This window comes from Schistocerca serialis, chromosome 8 (genome assembly GCF_023864345.2).
Source record: "Schistocerca serialis cubense isolate TAMUIC-IGC-003099 chromosome 8, iqSchSeri2.2, whole genome shotgun sequence".
NCBI lineage: Eukaryota > Metazoa > Arthropoda > Insecta > Orthoptera > Acrididae > Schistocerca > Schistocerca serialis.
The window spans coordinates 435,657,754-435,679,319 of NC_064645.1; the positions used below are offsets into that span (position 1 = coordinate 435,657,754).

Below are 21,566 nucleotides of genomic sequence, written 5' to 3' on the forward strand. Positions count from 1 at the left end.
AAAGGTGTAGACAAAATTGCAGGTCTTGTGAAGTCTTGTTCCCAGTTACAAAATGGCACCTTCTTGTTAGCAGACAGTGCCCTCCAGGCACTAAAATTGCTTCGAACTACACTGCTACACACCTTCCATGTCCAGGTGCAAGCACACCGTCCGTTAAACTCATTGCATGGAGTGGTTTATACCTGATCACTTGATGGATTATCAAATGAGGACATTCAAAATTACCTGTCTGATCAGGGAGTAATGGCCGTACATCGAGTGATGAAAAGGATTGAAAAGGAATTGGTACTGATACACACTCTCTTCGTGACATTTGACAGTTCAACTTCCATGGAACATGAAAGCGGGATGCGAGATAATTTCAGGTCACCCTTACATCCCCAACACTACGTGTTGCTATCGGTGTCAGAGGTATAGTCATACCAGCCAGTCGTGTTCCAATATGGCCAAATGCATTACCCATGGCAGGGATGCCCATGAGGGTGATTGTCCACCTCATCCCCTTGCTGCATCAACTGTATAGGCAACCACGCTGCTTCTTCAGAGGTTGTCCTATTGTTAAAGATGAACGAATTATTCAGGAAATCCGAGTGAAGGAAAAGGTGTCTATCTTTGCTGCTCATAAGTTATTCCTCAGTAGAAAGCCCACTGTGCTCCCAGGAGGTAAATATAGCAATGTCCTCACCTCTCCTTGACCTACTAAAAAGGTAGCCTTGCTGACATGCGATCTCAGCTTTAGCGCCACAGTTGTCAGATCGGCCAGCCCAAAGATCACTCGTTCTACCTCCCCTTATCTCCCGCTCACTCTAAGGCTCAACCTTCATCGGCTCCTGCTAAATTGGATGCCCGGACTTGGGAAAAAGAGCATACTCATGAAGATTTTTTATGTACCCAGACCTCCCAATCCTCCACTCCTCCTCCATCCTAACATCCTGCTTCCAAGAAGGCTCATAACAAGCACAGTTCCTCTCCATCTCTGCCATGGTGTGTGTCTTCTACAGTGCCACCCAGCGATACCTGCCCTCGGCGGTCTTTCGTGTCGCTGAGACGCACCGCTGGCTGGCTGATCAACCAGCCGATTACTGGTGGCAGGAGCTGCTCTCAAACAACCTATGGATCAGGATCTTCTGCCTCTGGCTCAGTGCCATTCGACGCTGTCAGCCACCGGCTCTCAGAGGTCACTGAGTTGATGGCAACCATGGTGAGATTTTTCCTTTTTGTGTCCTCCCTATGTCAATTATCCATTGGAATATCCGTGGAATTCGCTCCAATATGGATGGACTGTTGATCCTCTTACGATCCTACTCCGCGGTCGTCTTCTGTCTTCAGGAAACAAAGCTACGTCCCCAAGATCGCTTTGTCTCCCCCCATTTCCGGTCAGTCCTGTTTGATCTCCCCTCTGTTGCTGGCATTTCAGCACTCGGGGGACTTAAGATTCTCCTCCGTGATACTATCACTTACCACCCTATACACTTCCACAGTTTCTTCCAAGCTAACACTGTACGTCTCTCCCTTTCTGGATTTCCCCCTGCGGGTCCGGGGTAAGAATGGGCCCGAGGTATTCCTGCCTGTCGTAAGAGGCAACTAAAAGGAGTTTCAACAGTTTCGGCCTTCCATGTGATGGTCCCCCTTGGGGTTTGACCTCCATTTTTCAAAATTCTGCAGAAGTACGAGCCTTTTGGGGAAGGACGCCTTACATGGTGTACCATTGGTCCTCGGTGCACTAAGACCTTGGCACTCAGCATTGTAACGGCGTTGTCACCATACCCACTATTCCTCAAATTGGGCCTAAACGCCTGATGGGTTGTACAAGTTACGCCCATAGTGCGTCCCCATCTGCACCTATGATCATGATGGACTTTCCATGGCACCCGAAATCCAGCACGGTAGCCAGCCCGTTGTGGTGGGGTCGTCATGTACCCTCTAGGTTGTAGCCCCCTGACAACACAGGGATCGTACTGCCGATACCTGAGCTGCACCCTCCCCATGTCGGCCAAGGAGTAGATGCCCGTCTCCTTGGGGCATCAGGACTCCCGGCAACGGTCATCCTGCCAGGTGGCCCTTGCTGAGGCTGGGTGGCGCCCGTGGGGAGAGCCCCTGGTCGGAGTGGGTGGTATCAGGGCGAACGTTTCGCAGATGAAACGTCAACACGTATCAGGTCGCTCTGCGCCTGAGTCTTTCAAAAGGAAAGGTACTGTCTCTGGTTCTGGTTCTCCTGCCCTTTCCCCCTTGGTCACTCCCTGGGAGGAGGGACAGGCCCACCGGCTTGGGGCGAAGTACTTCCCCCGCTATTTGGTCTGTTCTCGAACCGATGGGGGGACGTTCGCCACCTCCAAGCCCATGTTCTTTGTTCAGCACATCGAGGACATCTTCGGGGAAATCGAGGCTCTCAGTAAGATGCGTTCGGGGTCCGTTCTTATAAAGACCACCTCCGCCACACAGTTGGCGGCGCTCCAGGCATGTGACCGACTAGGGGACATCCCAGTGTCCATTGTCCCGCATCTGGCACTGAATAGGACGCAGGGGGTTACTTTTCATCGGGACCTCCTGCTGCAATCTGATGAGGAGCTCAGGGCCAACCTGGAGCACCGAGGCGTGCATTTTGTCCGGCGAGTCCAGCGTGGCCCCAACGACTGTCGCATCGACACCGGGGCCTTTATCCTCGCCTTTGCGGGGGACGTTCTCCCGGAGAAGGTAAAGGTGATGTGCTACCGGTGCGACGTGCGACCTTATGTCCCGCCTCCTATGCGCTGTTTTCGGTGTTTGCGCTTTGGGCACATGTCGTCACGGTGTGAGGCTGAGCCCCTTTGTGGCGATTGTGGACGTCCTCTTCGTGAGGCACATACATGCACCCCACCACCTCGGTGCGTTAATTGTCCTGGCATCCACTCGCCTAGATCCTTAGACTGCCCCGCGTATCAGAAGGAGAAGAAGATTCAAGAACTCAAAACTTTGGATCGTCTCTCTTATTCTGAGGCCAGGAAGAAGTATGACGGCCTCCATCCCGTGACGTTGTCCACTTCGTTTGCCTCAGTCGTGTCCACTCCTTCCACGGTATCCTCACCGCTATCCTGTCCCCCCTCCGCCTCCTCCCCCCATCCGGGGTCTATGCCTCTGCCTCCCAAATCCCTCCCTTCCAAATCCTCCTCCCCCGCGGCCCCCGCCCCCTCTGCCCTGGGGGCCACCCTTCCTCCTCCTCCCCCCCCGCCGCCTGAGAAGCGAAACGTTTCGGACCCCAGCTTCCGCAGTCCGGCGTTCCAAAATGGACCCCGCACATGAGGACCTTCTTCGGGTCCAGCCCACCATCCCTGTGCCTCCTCGGACTTCCAAGAAGGACTCCAAGAAGTAGACTCTATCCCCCTCTTTACCCCGGCGTGTTTCGTCTGACGCACCATCCGTGAGTCGCTGCTCCCGGCCGTCCTCAGTTTCGCTGGGACGCTCTGCTGCCAGGCGCTCAGCAGGCCTCTCGTTGGCAAATGATGCTGCCCCTCCTACACAACCCGGGACAGCGGCCGCAGCTGGCGATGACTCGATGGAATAGGATCCGCCTCCCGCCGGTTGTAGCGTTGTTCCCTCGAAACCTGGCCCTCCGCGGCCGTCGAGGTGACCAGCTCTTCCCTCGTCTCGTTCCCCCTCTTTTTTGACTAGCGATGGCCTTGTTACATTGGAACATAAGAGGTATTCGATCTAATCGGGAGGAATTACAACTGCTCCTCCGCCTGCACTGTCCGCTCGTCCTTGGTCTCCAGGAAACCAAGTTGCGCCTGACTGACCGTATTGCCTTTACCCTCTATACCTCGGAGCGGTATGACCTCGCCCCTGTGGACGGTATCCCAGCTCATGGTGGGGTCATGTTGCTCGTTCGGGACGATGTCTATTACCATCCCATCCCATTGACCACCCCACTCCAAGCAATAGCTGTCCGTATTACTCTTTCTGCTTTTACTTTTTCAGTTTGTACCATCTACACTCCATCGTCATCCGCAGTTAGTCGGGCTGACATGATGCACCTGATTGTTCAGCTTCCCCCGCCGTTTTTATTGTTTGGCGACTTCAATGCCCATCATCCCCTTTGGGGCTCTCCTGCATCCTGTCAAAGAGGCCCACTCTTGGCGGATGTCTTCAACCATCTCAATCTTGTCTGCCTCAATACTGGCGCCCCGACTTTCCTCTCGGACTCTACTCATACCTACTCCCACTTGGACCTCTCGATCTGTTCTACCACTCTTGCCCGTCGGTTCGAGTGGTATGTCCTTTCTGACACCTATTCGAGCGACCACTTCCCCTGTGTCGTTCGTCTCCTGCACCACACCCCATCCCCACGTCCTTCGAGCTGGAACATACCGAAAGCTGACTGGGGACTTTACTCCTCCCTGGCGACCTTTCCGGACCACGATTTTCTCAGTTGTGACAGTCAGGTCGAATACCTCATGGCTGTTATCATCAATGCTGCCAAACGTTCCATTCCTCGTACTACCTCTTCTTCACGTCGCGTTTCCGTCCCCTGGTGGAACGAGGCTTGTAAGACGCTATCCGTGCTCGACGATGTGCTTTACGCACCTTTCACCACCATCCTATGTTGGCGAATTGTATTGGATACAAAAGACTCCGAGCGCAATGACGTAGAGTCATCAAAGACAGCAAAAAAGCTTGTTGGGCCTCTTTCACCAGCTCCTTTAACAGTTTTACTCCCTCTTCTGTCGTTTGGGGTGGCCTGCGCCGGCTGCCGGGCATTAAGGCCCACTCCTCGGTACCTGACCTGACCTCAGGTAATGAGGTCCTCGTTGATCCTGCGGCTGTCCCCAACGCCTTTGGCCGGTTTTTCGCGGAGGTTTCAAGCTCCACCCATTACCACCCTGCCTTCCTTCCCAGGAAAGAGGCAGAAGAGGCTCGGCGACCTTCCTTCCACTCGCTGAATCTGGAAACTTATAATGCCCCCTTTACTATGCGGGAACTCGAACGTGCGCTTGCACTGTCCCGGTCCTCTGCTCCGGGGCCAGATGCCATTCACGTTCAGATGCTGGCACACCTTTCTCCGGTGGGCAAAAGCTTCCTTCTTCGTACCTACAATCGCGTCTGGACCGAAGGTCAGGTCCCCATGTGTTGGCGTGACACTGTCGTTGTTCCTATACCTAAACCCAGGAAGGATAGACACCTTCCTTCTAGTTACCGCCCCATTTCTCTTACAAGCTGTGTCTCTAAGGTGATTGAGCGCATGGTTCATGCTCGGTTAGTCTGGATTCTTGAATCTCGACGGCTACTTACCAATGTCCAATGCGGCTTTCAACGCCGCCGCTCTGCTGTTGACCACCTTGTGACCTTGTCGACATTCATCATGAACAACTTTTTGCAAAGGCGCCAAACGGTAGCCGTGTTCTTCGATTTGGAGAAGGCTTATGATACCTGTTGGAGAGGAGGTATCCTCCGCACTATGCACAGGTGGGGCCTACGCGGTCGCCTGCCTCTTTTTATTGATTCTTTTTTAACGGATCGAAATTTTAGGGTACGTGTGGGTTCCGTATTGTCCGACGTCTTCCTCCAGCAGAACGGAGTGCCTCAGGGCTCCGTCTTGAGTGTAGCCCTTTTTGCCATCGCGATCAATCCAATTATGGATTGCATTCCACCTAATGTCTCAGGCTCTCTCTTTGTCGATGACTTCGCGATCTACTGCAGTGCCCAGAGAACGTGCCTCCTGGAGCGCTGCCTTCAGCGTTGTCTAGACAGCCTATACTCATGGAGCGTGGCAAATGGCTTCTGGTTCTCTGAAGAGAAGACGGTTTGTATCAACTTTTGGCGATATAAAGCGTTCCTTCCGCCATCCTTACATCTCGGTCCTGTTGTTCTCCCATTCGTGGAAACAACTAAGTTTCTAGGGCTCACGTTCGACAGGAAACTTTGTTGGTCTCCACATGTCTCTTATTTGGCGGCCCGTTGTACATGTTCCCTTAATGTCCTCAGAGTTATTAGTGGTTCATCTTGGGGGAGCGGATCGCACTGTCCTGCTTCGCTTGTATCGGTCCGTAGTCCGATCGAAGCTGGATTATGGGAGCTTCGTCTACTCGTCTGCTCGGCCATCCCTCTTACGCCGTCTCAACTCCATCCACCATTGGGGGTTACGTCTTGCGACCTGAGCCTTCTACACTAGTCCTGTCGAGAGTCTTTATGCTGAAGCTGCCGAATTACCATTGACCTACCGGCGCGACATACTGCTGTGTCGGTATGCCTGCCGGCTGTTGTCTATGCCCGACCACCCCTCTTATCAGTCCTTCTTCGCCGATTCTCTCGACCGTCAGTACGGGTTGTATGTGTCTGCCCTGCTGCCCCCCGGAGTCGGCTTCCGTCGCCTGCTTCGACAATTGGATTTTGCCCTCCCTACCACCTTCAGAGAGGGTGAGAGCCCGACACCACCTTGGCTCCAGGCTCCGGTTCGTATTTATCTCGACCTCAGCTCACTCCTGAAGGAGGGTACTCCGGCTGCAGTGTATTGCTCACGGTTTGTCGAACTTCGTGCTCGACTTGCCGGTCACACCTTTATTTACACCGATGGCTCCAAAACTGACGATGGTGTCGGCTGTGCCTTTGTCGTCGGGACCGCCACCTTTAAATACCGGCTCCGCGACCAATTTTCCAGCTTTACGGCCGAGCTTTTTGCTCTCCATCAGGCCGTTCAGTATGCCCGCCGCCACCGCCATTCATCGTATGTACTCTGCTCTGACTCACTCAGTGCTCTTCAGAGCCTTGGAGCTCCCTATCCGGTCCATCCCTTGGTTCAACGGATCCAGCAGTCCCTACATTCTTTCGCTGATAATGGTTCTCCTGTCAGCTTTCTGTTGGTTCCCGGACATGTAGGAGTGCCTGGGAATGAGGCTGCAGATGCTGCAGCCAAGGCTGCAGTCTTTCTGCCTCGGCCAGCCTCCCATTGTGTCCCGTCATCTGACGTTCGTGGGGTTGCTTGTAAGAGGCTTGTGTCGTTGTGGTGGGATGCTTGGTCATCCCTCCAAGGAAACAAGCTCCGGGCAGTAAAACCGCTCCAAACTGCTTGGACAACCTTCTCCCGACCATCTCGGCAAGAAGAGGTCCTTCTGACCAGGTTGCAGATTGGGCATTGCCGGATTAGCCACCGCTACCTGCTCTCCGGTGACCCAGCCCCGCAGTGCCCTTGTGGTCAGCCATTAACAGTGCGCCATGTTTTATTGTCGTGTCCCCGCTTTAGTCAATCTCGTGTTGTCCTGTCCCTGCCATCTACTTTACCGGATATTTTAGCTGATGACGCTCGAGCAATAGCTTGTGTTCTGCGTTTTATAACTTTGACTGGCTTGTCCAAAGACATCTAACTTTTTTACTTATTTTATCTGCATCTTTGTCAGGACTTTCTGGTGTCCCCCCCCCCCCTCCCCCCTTGAGTTTTACTAGATTCCATGTGCTCTAACAACTGTGACTGGGCGCTAATGACCTCAGTAGTTGAGTGCCCTTAAACCCCACCCTTTCTGGATTAACCTTCTCTCTTTTTACCATATACATACCGTCTTCCATGCCAATGGAAAGAGCCGATCTCCTATATATCCTTTGTCAGCTCCCACCCCCCTATTTGCTGGTTGGGGACTTCAACGCCCACCACCCGCTTTGGGGATCTCCACATCTTTGTCTGAGAGACTCCCTATTGCTTAACCACTTCCACCAAGCAGAACTTGTTTGGCTCAACACTGGGGAACCTACATTTTTGTCTGCCTCCAAGTCAACCTACTCTCATTTGGACCTTTCGGTCGGTACTGTTCGGCTAGCTCGGCGCTTTGAATGGTTCGCTTTTGCTGATACACACTCGAGTGACCATTTTCCATGTGTTGTTCGATTACAGCCATGCCTGCCATCTATGCGCCCAAGACCCTGGAAGTTTTCCCAAGCCAATTGGACACTTTTCTCCTCTCTAGCAACATTTGATGACTGTCAGTTTCCTAGCATCGATGATCAGGTCACTCGTGTTATGGAAGTTATTCTTACAGCCGCAGAACATTCAGTACCCTGTACCTCCCCTTTGCCCCGGCGCCCCCCCCCCCCCCCCCCCCCCTGTTCCTTGGTGGAACGAGTCATGCCGTGATGCAATACGTGAGTGGAGAGGTGCTCTTCGCGTTTTCTGCAATTATCCCACATTGGCCAATTGTATCTGCTATAAGCTGTCATGTGCGCGATGCCATTGCATCATACGCGATAGCAAGAAGGCAAGCTGGGACTGCTTTACCAGCTCCTTTTAATACCTTCACACCCTCATTAGTTTGGCGTCGAATCCAATGGCTATTCGGCATGTCCAGTTATTTCCCGATCTCTGGGATAACTGTTGTGCAGGATACCTTAGCGGACCCAGTCACAATCTCTAATTCATTGGGTCAACACAGTGCTGAGATTTTGAGCTCTTCTAATTACCCACCAGCCTTTCTCCCAAAGAAACGGGTAGCAGAAGTGTGACCTCTTGCTTTTTCCTCTCAAAATTGCGAAAGCTATAAAGCCGTTTTTTCAGTGCAGGAACTCGGACATGCACTCTCCTCCTCTTGCTCTTCTGCTCCGGGACCGGATGGTATCCACGTCCAAATGTTGCTGCATATATCATACTCTAGTCTGTGCTGCCTCCTTCACCATGCCATTTAATTTTTAGTTTTGGACCTCCATTTCTGTATGGTGTTTTATAGCCAGTTTTCCACGTGCCTGTTTTCAGCTGTCTCTTAATTGTCCATAGGGACTGGCATATAGTTGCTTAACTCCTCTCTGTGTTCATGTTCTATAGTTTTGACTTTAGCATGTATGACTGCAGTTGTTTTTGCACCCTAAAACAAAACAAAACAACCTCCTTCACCTTTATAACCGACTTTGGGTCGACGGAACCTTTCCCAGAAGATGGCGGGAAGCTATCGTCATTCCTGTTCCGAAACCGGGAAAGGACAGACATCTCCCCTCCAGCTATTGTCCAATGTCTCTCATGAGTATTGTTTGTAAGGTTTTGAAGCATGTGGTAAATTGCCATTTAGGCTGGTGGCTGGAGTCCCGAAACCTTTTAACCACTACTCAATGAGGTTTCCGAAAGCATTGTTTCGCAGATGACCATCTTGTTGCTGTCTCCACTAATATCATGAACAACTTTCACAGGAAACGCCAAACGTTAGCAATATTCTTTGATCTGGAGAGGGCACGTGATATCTTTTGGATGACGGGCACCCTCTGCACACTGTTCTATTGGGGCTTTTGTGGTTGGCTACCTCTTTTCATCCATGAACTTGACAGATCACACATTTAAAGTGCAGGTGAACACTACTCTATCCTGTACCTTCTCCCAAGAAAATGGGATGCCCCAGGGCTCCGAGCTAAGTGTTGTACTGTTTGCCATTGCCATCGCCATAAATCCAATTATGGATTGTCTCCTTCCCAATGTCTTGAGCTCCCTCTTTGGCGACAATTTTGCGATCTACCACAGCTCTCAAAGGGCCAGCCTTCTAGAACAACATCTTCAAGGATGTCTCGATCGCAACTCATAAACTGCACGTCTTTAGTGGCCCAGATGACACAAAAACTGAACCTTAGCTGACTGGAAGCCTGTAATGTGACCAACAAGGCAGAGTTCTGCCTCTTTTCAAATGATGCCAGGTGTTAAGCACACCAATGGCCTTATGAGGCATTCGACTGCCGTGTCTGGAGGGTGCTCATGCAGTTCAGTCCAGGCTGCTTTTGTGATATTTTGGGGTGGTTTTCATACTGTGACAGGGGCCACTCATTCAGGTTACCATGAAGTTTAACCGGGATGTTTATTTTAACATTCTTGGTGACCAAGTGTTCCCCCTATCTTCTACATCTTCATAGTGAGTATGCTGTGGACACTCCCATCTTCCAAGACGACAACAGCTGTGTTAATGGGACTGCGTGCAAATATACATTCTTGGTTTGATGAACACTTGAATACCCTATCACACCTCAACTGGCATGCTAAATCATCTGGTCTTAATCCCACAGGAAATGTTTGGGACTTTTTGGAACAGCGCGTGACACATTGCAAGCAACTTCCCAGCAGTTTTGTATCTTTACATGTTCCCATCCACCTTATCGAACTGAGACTTGTTGGGGCTAGAGACTGTGTTATATGGCATTAGTGTAATGTCTCCTGTGGGTGACCAGTTTAGTTTTTTGTTCAGTGTGTGTTAGATGCAGTCATCACAGCTTGGCCGAAGAATGCAGAGGAACTGACGGGGATGATCCCATGTAATTGTTATTATCACAACTTGTTTCAAAAGCACCATGTTTTTCAGTAAGACTTAGATTTCTGAAAATGCTGGACACAGTGCTCAGTATATCACATATAAAAAGACTTCTGTGTACACCCTCTCTACAGACAATTTTCACTACCTAGTGGCAGTCAGTTAGTGCTACACACATAAAAGGTCTTGTCAATTCCATAGTGAATTGTATTTTGAGCCATTTCTATATCAATGCAGGAAAGAATTAAGAGTAATTGTATGCTAATAATGTGGCATTTGTCTGAACCAAAGGTTTGTAGAGCATCACATCCACGAATTAGAATCCTTAGTAAAGACTGAAGTGCACAAGTATAACCAACTTGGCACCTTGTCATTATGAAAAAGATTGGAGGCTGTCTACAGGGCAAAAATGTCCAGCTTTCTGGCTACATACTTACGTTTAAGTTGTATAATAGGTGAACGTTGTAACATTATCATGGAGTAGCTTAGCACCCGCTGCTTTGCTCGCATAGTCTGTATGGTCTTTTGTGTTCTTGTAGTGATTTTTCCATAGGAACTTTCATCCCCTAACACACATTTCTTTGTAGCTAACTGAGAAGTGAAATAAGAGTTTTCATAGATTTAGTTTTAAATTTTTTTAATATAGTGAAATATTTTCTTAAAAATTTTGAGCACCAAAGAGATTGAATTTCTGAACATAATGAAATGCGAATTTTTTAATTTCTGAAATAGACACCAAATACAAATCTTCATAGCTTTGATAATGTTTCCATAATTTAAAAAAATTCTTAAAACTCTTCATCCCCCTTTTTTTTTTTCCTCTTATGGGTCTGAATTCTCAAAAACACCGAAACCAATTTTCATAGATGTAGTTTTAAAAATACGTTAATAGTTCCTAATTAATGAGTTAAACTTTCATCCACTATTTTACCCCCATAATGATTGAGTTTTCAAAAATGCTGAAATGTATTTTTTTTTTTTTTAATTTCTGAATGAGAAACCAAGTACCAATTTTCGTAGTTCTAGCGTCAAAATTGCCATAATAGTGACATATTTTCAAAAAGCCTTTCATCCTCTATTTCACTCCCTTTGGGAGTGGAATTTCAAACAACTCATTCTTAAGCAATACCTACAGTATATGATCCACACCCCTCTTCAAATTTTAAGTTTCTCTTCTTGGCAGTTTCGGTTGGGCAGTGATGAGTCAGTGAATCAGTCTGGTCCTATTTCAACACCTTAGGGGTTGAATTTTCAAAAACATTGAAACAGGTATTTCTTTCATTTCTGTCTTAGAAGCCAAATACCATTTTTCGTGGATTTAGCTTTATAAATGCTTTCACAATGAAATATTTTCAGAAACATTTCACCTCCTGTTTCACCCCTTTAGAGTTGAATTTCCAAAAACAATGACATACATTTTTTTATAGTCCGCAGCTCGTGGTCTCACGGTAGCGTTCTCGCTTCCCAAGCACGGGGTCCCGCATTCGATTCCCGGTGGGGTCAGGGATTTTCACCTGCCTCGTGATGACTGGGTGTTGTTGTGTCGTCATCATCATCATCATCATCATCATCATCATCATCATCATCATCATTATCCATCCCCATTACGGTCAGAGGATGGCAATGGCAAACCACCTCCGCTAGGACCTTTTCTAGTACAGCAGTGCGGGTCTACTGCATCATCGCCTATGCTCTGTCAAGGAGTATGGAACTTCATCATCATCAGATTTTCTATTTATAACCAAGAAGCCAAATGCAAATTTTCATAGATTTAGCTTTGAACATCCATTCATAATGAAATAGTTCATAAAACATTCCATCTCCTATTTCACATTCTTGAGGGTTGAATTTCCAGAAATACTGGAACACACTTTTTTTTTTTTTTAAATTTGTAAACCAGAAGTCAAATGCCAGTTTTCAAAGATGTAGTTTAAAATACTTTAGTAGTTCTTTAATAACAATTTATTTTTTTAAAAAAACTTTCGCTCGCTATTTCACCCCCACAGGGTTCAAATTTCCAAAAATGTGAATTACGTAAATTTTTTCTGAGGGAGAAACCAAATACCAATTTTTGTAGTTCTGGCTTCAAAATTGCTTTAATAGTGACATACTTTAAAAAAAACATAAAAAACATTTCATCCCCTATTTCACGCCGTTAGTGGTGGAATTTCGAAAAATCCAATCTTAAATGATCCCTAAAGTATAAGATCAACACTCTCTCCAAATATCTGGTTTCTATCCTTAGCAGTTGGGGCTGGGTGAGGATGAGTCAGTGAGTGAGTCAGCCAGTTGGACATTGCCATTTATTCGTAAATGTAGAGATTACACTGGCGATTCTGACAGTACACGTTATTGAATTGTGTGGTGGTGTTATTTAAATCAGCTATACCACCATAAGATGTAAACCAAACAAAAACCATGGAATGTAAATCAGGTTCTATAAAAATGATTCGCCATCAAAAAACCTCATGCTTACCTCATTCCTGTCAGTGGGTGAAGAGGTTATGCAGTGACTAAACTATGAGAATGCTTGATACAAGTTGATCGATTGTCACTTTCATACTATTGAGCACCTGATGAAGTAATTAATGTAAAGATGACCTGGCGTATTTTGTAGGAAACTGTGAGGCCACACTGTTGCCTATGAGACAATCAGTTTTGACACACTACAAAAGTGTGACAGCCAAAAATTAAAGATAGTGTGCTGAAATGGTTTGAAAGACTATGAGAAACACAGTAACATCTTTTCTGTAGGAATGAAGTCATCCTGGAAGAAACTCTTTCAAAAATAGCACAGGAGTTACTTTTGAGGTTGCTGTTTTGCTCCTTATTTGTCTTTGACATCTTACCTTTTCTGCTTTTTTGCAAATGCAGTATTGCCATTTGGACCTCCAGCTTTACTTAAGTTATGGACCTGAAGAATTCCTGTGCCTCATATACTCAGACTGGTTGAAACCAGACAAATTGTATGACCATAGAATGCTGTCTACATAATTTGATTTGGTCTGATTTAACCAGTTAGAGAAATCAAAAGTGGTCTTAGCTTCCCGTTCCCGGCACCAAAATTAAGTTATTTGTGTGGTATCTCTCCCTGTAAGTCTAGAAAAGCCAACCATTACTCTGAAATAGTAGTAGGAGTCCCTCTACTAGGTCTCTGTTAGCCCCATTTTGTTTGAGAATTAGTGACTCAAATATTTTTGTTCCTTTTGACCTCCAGTGCTTTCCATTAAAAGATTAAATGTGGTGCAGTTTTATTCCTCATACAGCATAGTGTGCAATTAGGTACTTCTTTCACTGTTCCTATCATGTACAGATGCTTCTTGAAGTTTCCATGACCATTCGTTAAACTTAGGAGTTTAATCTGCCTCCTGTTCAACCTCAGGAATACAGAACTTTTCTTTAAACTTAGCTTCCCATTTTTCTTTTCAGGTTTTAGTTCAGTCTTCCATGTACTGCCTCCTAATACAGCTATATGATTTAGATTTTACCATCACCTTAGTAATATAATAAGTTCTGGTCAACAGATGGAGTCATCCCGGCTAGACTATCATCTTCTTCATTACCACTGATACGTGAGTGACCAGGGTCCCGCAGCAGGTTTACCCTATTGCTTTCCCCTGGCCTCACAAAGATTCCATGGCATTCTCGAATAAACTTTGATCTAGTTGCAGGGGCTTATAGTTTTCAGAGATACTTGGCTGTCTGAATTGACGTATATGCTGTCATTCATGTTACATCTGTGTAGATTCTCCTCATACATATTCTGATAGCGAATATCTCCACCTGGAATACCATGGCCATTTTCCCCAGAGAGATAGTGCTCTTTAGTCAACATGCTCTTGGGACTAAGGCCCCCCCCCCAGCTTTTTCCACAGGCTGGCCTAGTGCACATAATCTCATTTTCTGACAGATGCGTCATGCGTCAATGGGAGACTGAATGGTCGCAAGTGACAGAAAACAAACTGCTGTCACTCAAATCGACCACAGAGGCATGCCGAACTTCATGTCAGCCTCTCCCCTGGAAAGAGATTCTGCTTCCCAGACTGCACATCCAACATAGCCCTTTCACACATGGCTTCCTCCTTCGGCAAGAGGATCCACCACTCTGTGAAGTTTGTGGCATGCCACTTTCAGTTCAGCATATTTTGGCAATGTGTGTCCTATATACTGATATTAGGGCAGCCCTCAGTCTTGATAGAGGTTTGCCCAGCATCCTCGCAGATACTGATTCCAGTGTTATAAGGGCGGTGAAATTTTGTGAACTGTCAGGCCTCATCCCTAAATTGGTGGGGAAGGGAGGCAGACTTTAATACATTATAAACTGCTCCACATGTGGACACAGCCTTCGTCACCATCCATGAGATTAACATGCTGAGTTTTCGTCAGGGCACTGATGACCATGATGTCAAGTGCCCCTCTCTTCAGATCATCATCATCATCATCATCATCATCATCATCATCATCACCATCTGAGTGCACATAAGAGCACCTTTCGCCTTGGACCATATATTCTTTGTGTGAGGTTTCTTAGTTTCACACTCAGATTTATCGTTAAATACTTCACTCTTCACTGACCCTCCCGACCCCCCCGCCACCCCAATCCCCCACCCCAATCCCCCACCCAACCTCTAGTGGCACAATTTCATTGAACAACTTTAGGTTCCAGTTCGTCCATGAGTGACTGGACTCTAATCTTGGTGCAACTAACAGCTTTTACATAAGACCAGAATTTCTTTAGGTTTTGTGAAAGATCATTTGACGATATTCTGTTATGGTAGTCTTTGAAGGTTTCATGCATTGCTCTCTTGACTACCAAACACGTTTCGTTCAGCATCCTTCTATCTATAGCCCTATGCTTTGTGGTATACCTATTATGCAGTAGTTTCTTTCGAAGTTTCCTTACAGCGACTGTATATCATGGAGGATCCCTCCTATTATAAACTGTCATACTTAGATATCTAATTATTGCATGGTCAACTATTCTTTCAAACTTGAGCCATAGTTCTCTACATGCTCTTGTTCTGAACTAAAAGTTTCAGGTATGACACTATTGTTTCTCTGTCTAGTTTGCTGAACATATAAACTTTTTTGTTCGTTTGTTGCCCTTTGTGTTTTGGTATTAATTGTTGCTGTAACTACCTCATGGTCACGGATCCCAGTTTCGATGTTGACAGCCTCGTAGAGCTCTGTTTATTGCCACTAGATCTTAATGTGTGTCCATTCTGAACTATCTGTTCTAGGTAGTTTGCAGATCAGGCATTTAGTAACATTTCACAGCATGTCCTGTCACGTCCACCACTAACAGAACTATAATTATTATATAAAAATTTAAAAATAGATTTATAATTATTCCAGTTGATTTCTGGGTGATTAAAGTCTCCTCCAATGATTACAGTATCATTAGGGAACTTATGTACAAGTGAGCTGACCTTTGATAGAAAGACCCTTTTATAATTTTTTGCCCATCCTTAATATGGAGTCTTATCCAAAAATGACATATGCAGCTTGAACTTCTATTGTAGTGGATTTGAGTTTCTTGTCTTATGCAACAAATACCCCACCTCTATTTCCCGTTTCCCTATCCTTTCTGTATATGCTTAAGTTTTCCCCGAAGGTCGCACTGCTGTGAACTTCAGGTTTTAATCATCGTATTATGTGAGCTTCAGTGTTTGTTTTTAGGAGCTCTTCAAACTCTATCACTTTGTTGTGAATGCTTTGGCAATTAATCACTAGGATTTTGATACTCTCATCTGTGGGAGATATTTATGTTGCCCTTACACTGATATGTATGGGTTTCCCGAATGTATCATTGTCTGGATTGGGTGAAGGGATGCCTAATCCAAAAAATGCTTGTCACAGTTTGTTACTTGGGTAACGGCCTCTGATGTGTAGTGCACACTTGACCTATTTAGGGGGACTGTACAACTTTCAGTCCAATGGCACAAGTCTAGGAAGTCACAGCCTAGCTTGTCGCAGAACCCTTGGAGTCTCTGGTTCACGCCTTCCACTCAACTAAGGACCTTGGGGTCATAATCTGTTGTAGGAACAATGCTGCAGATTATGAGCTTCATTGAAACTCCATGAGGAAGAGAGGCATTCTCAACCCTCTGTGCTGATCGCTGGAATGGTCCAAGTATGACCCAAGAACCGAGCTGAGAGGCATTGTGTGTTCCAGTGTGCACCAAGGTCTGCAGTTGATGGCATCCTGTTTCCTCAGTGGCTGCCAAAATAGCCTCTTGAACATTCTAAATGAAGCCACCAGCCATATGCATTGAGTCTACTGGATGTTGCTTCTCATCCCTTGCTGCCATTTCCTTAACGGGCACCATTATTTGCTGTACATTTGAACTGACAACAGTTAATCCCTAATGGGTACCATTATTCACCATACATATGAACTGCCAACAATTAATAGACCACAACTTGAATAGATATTCAAATAGGTACTTACCTCTGCTGTTTCTCCACACTAGGTTGTGGGCATGGGCACCGCAGCCGCCGCAGTTTTTCAGCCAACTGCAAGCAGCTGTCTACCAGTCTCCTCACTTCCTGGGATGGAGGTGTGCTGTCCTCGTAAGGAAGGTATGCTGACGCGAATCAAAATTTCCTCCTGATCCCTTCATCACACTATTTCACTTTATTGGGCACTCTGTCCCTGGAATGTAATTTATCATCAGGTTGAATGAAATACCTTCTCTAACATAAATGCATGTTGTAGGGGTTTTTTGATTCCTGTCATAAATCAACTTACCTCCATTTCCTCAAAGACCTGACTTAGCCCGTTTCTGGAAATAGGATTCTTGGATCAGTGCCACGTCCACCTTCTGATTTCCCAGAAAGTGACTCAGGATGGCAGTTGCCCCTTACTGTGCTGCAGATTTATCTACAGCACCTGCAGCTGCCAAGTTGTCATTGTCAACTCTGATGTCCTTGATCACCCTGACAGTAATCTGTAAGACCCCGAAATACAGTTTTAGGTCTTGCTCTTACATTGCCTGCAGCAATTTCTCTCCAACTTCCACCTCAAAGGTTTGGCCATCAGTTCCAATTTTCTGGTTAATGCCTCCAGTTCTTTGCTGAGATTTTCTGTTTTTCAACCTGTAATTTCTCCAGCAGAGTATTGAGTAGTTTTGATACACAGATTAATATCTTAGTGGTTGTGAATAGTTCCCCTGCTGTCTTGACCAGCAACTTCGTCATACCACTGAGCTTTCCTGGGCACCATCTCACTCAGCCAGTCCACTATCCATATCCCCTCATAGATGAAGAGTGGCGGATCATTTTCCATGTAGTCATTCCAGAAATTGGGGCTTTGACTGGCATCTTCCCCAACTTTTCTGAAGAAAGTTATCTAGATTAGCTCCTCCTGCTGTAATATGATGCTGACATAAGGATATCCATGTTGGATTACTCGCATCTTGGAAACTGAGACTGCAGTATTGTTGGTCTGTTTCCCTGATTCCTGACTTCATCCCCCCCCTCCCCTCAGGATCCAGTTACCCTGTGAACTGTATCAGGCTGCTCCCTCATCTTTTATTCCCTGTCTTAGAAGTAGAAAGAGTTTGCTTACCCCATTCCCTTTGAGAGTGTCTTTTCTTAAAGGTGTTTGGAGCAAGATCTTTTAATGCCTCCATTTGTTCTTAGGAAGCCGTTCTTTACTTTCCTTTTCCCTTTGTTCTCTGAGGAGTTTTCTCCTTCTTGTCCAAGACAAAGTTCTGATCTTAACCTGGTCCAAATTCTCAAAAATGTTTTTCACTTCTGAGACTGGTGTATTCCCCGATCTAGTTGCAGAAACAGCTTCCATCGGTTCACTGCCCAGTGTTTGGGTGTTTGATGTATCTTACACGTCAAGCCCTTCAGCGTATTTGTTTTCCCGCATTGTTCTCCACTTTTGGTTCTGTGAGCATTGGAGAAGTATTGGTCCACATCAGAGGAACTCCACACTTGTGTAAGGCTAATTACCCCAGAAGATTGCCTGTAACCCTGAGGTTCTGTTCATGGCACATCATCCTGTGTGCCAAGCATCCATTGGCATGGATCACTTCACACCTTGTATTGGTTGAGTGCTTTTGTTTCATCATTTTTGTTCCAGCTAATGCACATACTCATGAGGATCGGTTGGCCCAAGAGGGAATACTTATCCCCATCACCTCTGAAAGAATCTACTTTTGTGTAGGGATCAAGCATTTACAAAGCACAAAACATGTGGCTTGTAGTATTGAAAATACTATCATATATTTTACATGTAGCACCCAAAGGAATGAGAATTAACATACATGAGCAATGAAAAATGTATAGATATAAGATAAAGGAGCCAGACCAATTATTGAATGAACAACCCAAAATTAAGTACAATAATTTTCTGCTGTCTTTAAAAATGAAATATGAGTCAGTACACAGTCAGCTCAATACTGTTCATGTCATTATAAAATAATGTATGTTTGAGTCCTTTACCACCCCATATCTTTGTATTTTCTTTTAACTTCATGATCTCTGGAGAGGTAGCACATGACTATGTGGTGAACATCTTGAGGCACCTGTCAAATTTTGAATGTATAAACATCTAAAGACTCCTGTTGAGTTTTAAATGTACTGCTGGAATTATGTTACAATCAAATCATGTGTGTTATGTTGATTTGATGTGTGAACAAATCTTATGAATGTTTTGTGGTAACAAGAGACCAAGCAGTGCAGTGCATTGTTTATTCCTTGGAAGAGTAACTGATTTTGAGAGTTGGCTGTTTTTCTTTGTTTTTCTTTAAAGTTGTACTTCTGACTGTAAGCTAACTAAATAAGTGTCTCAAAATATAAGAGGGCTCAATTTCTGACCTACATAATTGGTGACCCCAAAAACAGGAACAGTTTAAGTCACAATAACCTTTTTCGGATTACATCCGTTAATAATGGAAGGCACAAATAATTTTTTATGTACTATTGCTGATGAGATCTGGCAGCTGCAACAAGAGATTGAGGTTTTACAACTGTCGACACTGAGAAACAACAGCAGGACGGACATAACGAAATCACAAACTCCAGCGATAACGGACACCCCATGAGTGCATAGCCACGCCGAAAATTTTGTATGTGCCAGTTTGTTTGTGTCAACTGCACTACACCTACAATTGTGGGCACCTCAATTTACATCCAAACAACCAGACATTTGATTTGCAATCTTGGTAAACATTTTTGCGCGACAATGGATCACGGAAGACTGAACAATTTATACTGACAATTAGCAGTTTGGACCAGAGAGCGATGACAATAGTTTCCAATATGATTCTACACCTACCTCATCAACAAGCATACCTCATGCTGAAGCCTTCGCTAATCACTCACTGCATGAAGTTATCTGACCAGAGGCTTTCACAAGTGTTTTACCGAGAGAAATGTGGGGACAGAAACAAGTCAGAATTTTGGAGACATTTGAGAGTGTTAGTGGACTGTTGCATAATATCTAATGAGTTGCTGCTACATATTTGGTGACAACAGCTTCCATCTTGAGTAGAGTTGACATTAATAATGTGTGAAGGACAACCATTGGATAAATGACTGCAACTAAGTGATAGAGCATATGCCACATTGGAGTCAACTACTGTGACTTGTGTAGCAGTAACAAAGACTAGCGTCACATCAAAAGGTGAAAACACGCATTGGAGTTTTTGGAGGAGCCGATATCGAATTGTGATGCCGCATCTTATCAACAATCATCAGACATCGCTGGGGAACCCAAATAGTTACGGACCACAATGGGAAAAGTTGTCATGCAGTTACAGATCTTGGAGTTACGGACAGACTCTGATAAGAAAACGCGGTCACATTGTTCATGCAACCTACAGCCGTTAGACACCACTCGAGGTCAAATTACTGCTGATGATATCTGCTGGTACCATAGATATTTCAGCTCCCATGCTACAAAGTGCACTAAGCCATGTGAGTATCCAAATGGCAAGGGCAGTCCGAATTAGGTACCAAGGTCTGCGTGCTCACGAGTGACACTGCCGATGTAAGAAGCATTGTATTGCAGGAAAGCACAGATGGATACATGGCAAAGGTAAGTCCCACAATGGCATGCACACTACTTTTCAGAGTCACGGCACGACATCACATCAGTTGCACGTGATTGATAAGATTTCAGGCTTAAGATTTTTAATAGACACCAGTTCAGCAGTCAGCACCCTTCCAGTTATGGGCACAAGGAGCCCTTACAGTTGTTAGCTGTGAACGACTCCAACATCAAAGCATATAGGTGCAAAGACATGGCAATAGACTTTGGCTTTTCTATGTTGTATAATTGGAGTTTCATGGTGGTGGATATTAAACAATGCACCTTAGGTGCTGATTTTCTGTTGCACTTCGCACTGACTGTAGACTTGGCAAATGCAGGCTTATAAGTGAGACACGATGTGGCAGGGTAAAAGTAATTCAGAGAGGTTCTGTGGACAATGTAATAGGCGTAATTAATGCTGCAAGTAAACAGTTCACCCCAGATATGTCGGTGCAACCAGTGTTAAGCACAGTACAGTGCATTATATACCCATGACCCCAGGTGTGCCAGTTTTAACGACGTGTCTCTAGAATATCCCTAGAACGATTGGCTTAGAATAAGCAATATTTGAAGATATGCTCTGTGCTTGTGTTATATGAAGGTCAGACAGCCCATGGTCATCCCCATTACACCAAGTGCACAAAAAGGACAACACATGGGCCACCTGTGGCAATTACCGTAGGCTGTATGCAAGAACAGCCCCAGGTAAGTACCCAGTACCTAATATCCATGCCATTTGGTCTTAAAAATGCAGCCAAAACCTGGCAGAGATTCATTGATGAAGCATTGCAAGGCTTGCCATTTTGCTTCAGGTATTTAGATGCCATATTAATATATTCAGCTGATGCACAAGTTCCTGACCATCATATATGTGAAGTTTTGTAGAGGCTCTGTAACTATGGAGTGGTACTAAATGAAGGCAAGTGCATCATGCGCAAAAGCGAATTAAATTTCCTAGGCCACAAGGTCTTGGCCAATGGGATCCGACCTTTGCCTGGAAAAATTGCCACGTTAAGTAATCTACCAAAGCCAACAGATAATAAGCACCTTAGACTATTTTTAGGCATGGTAAATTTTCACCGCTGTCATTTGGCAATAACAGCTGCCACCAAGGTACCGCTAACGGACGAGCATGCAGCTAAGAATTCCAAGGGCAAGCATATACTACACTAGACATCACAAATGAGTAATGTTTACAGCCAATTACAAGCCAGCTTTGAAGAAGCGGTATTGCTTGCCCACCCTTTCCCAGGTGCACCATTGAATATTGTGGTAGACACCAGCAA

At 45.7% G+C, this 21,566-nt stretch overlaps 1 protein-coding gene across 2 annotated transcripts in view; it reads left to right on the forward strand.

Annotated features, from left to right (window-relative positions):
• LOC126416256 (transmembrane protein 68) overlaps positions 1–21,566 on the forward strand; it is a 127,531-nt gene that overhangs the window by 32,438 nt on the left and 73,527 nt on the right. Inside the window, exon 2 of one of the 2 annotated variants that reach the window (XM_050083885.1) lies at positions 16,709–16,817. The exons of the other annotated variant lie outside the window; for it this stretch is intronic. Within the exon in view, the coding sequence (XP_049939842.1) occupies positions 16,718–16,817 (100 nt within the window). The 5' untranslated portion in view covers positions 16,709–16,717. The remainder of the gene's footprint in view (positions 1–16,708; positions 16,818–21,566) is intronic. 2 annotated transcript variants of the gene reach the window in all.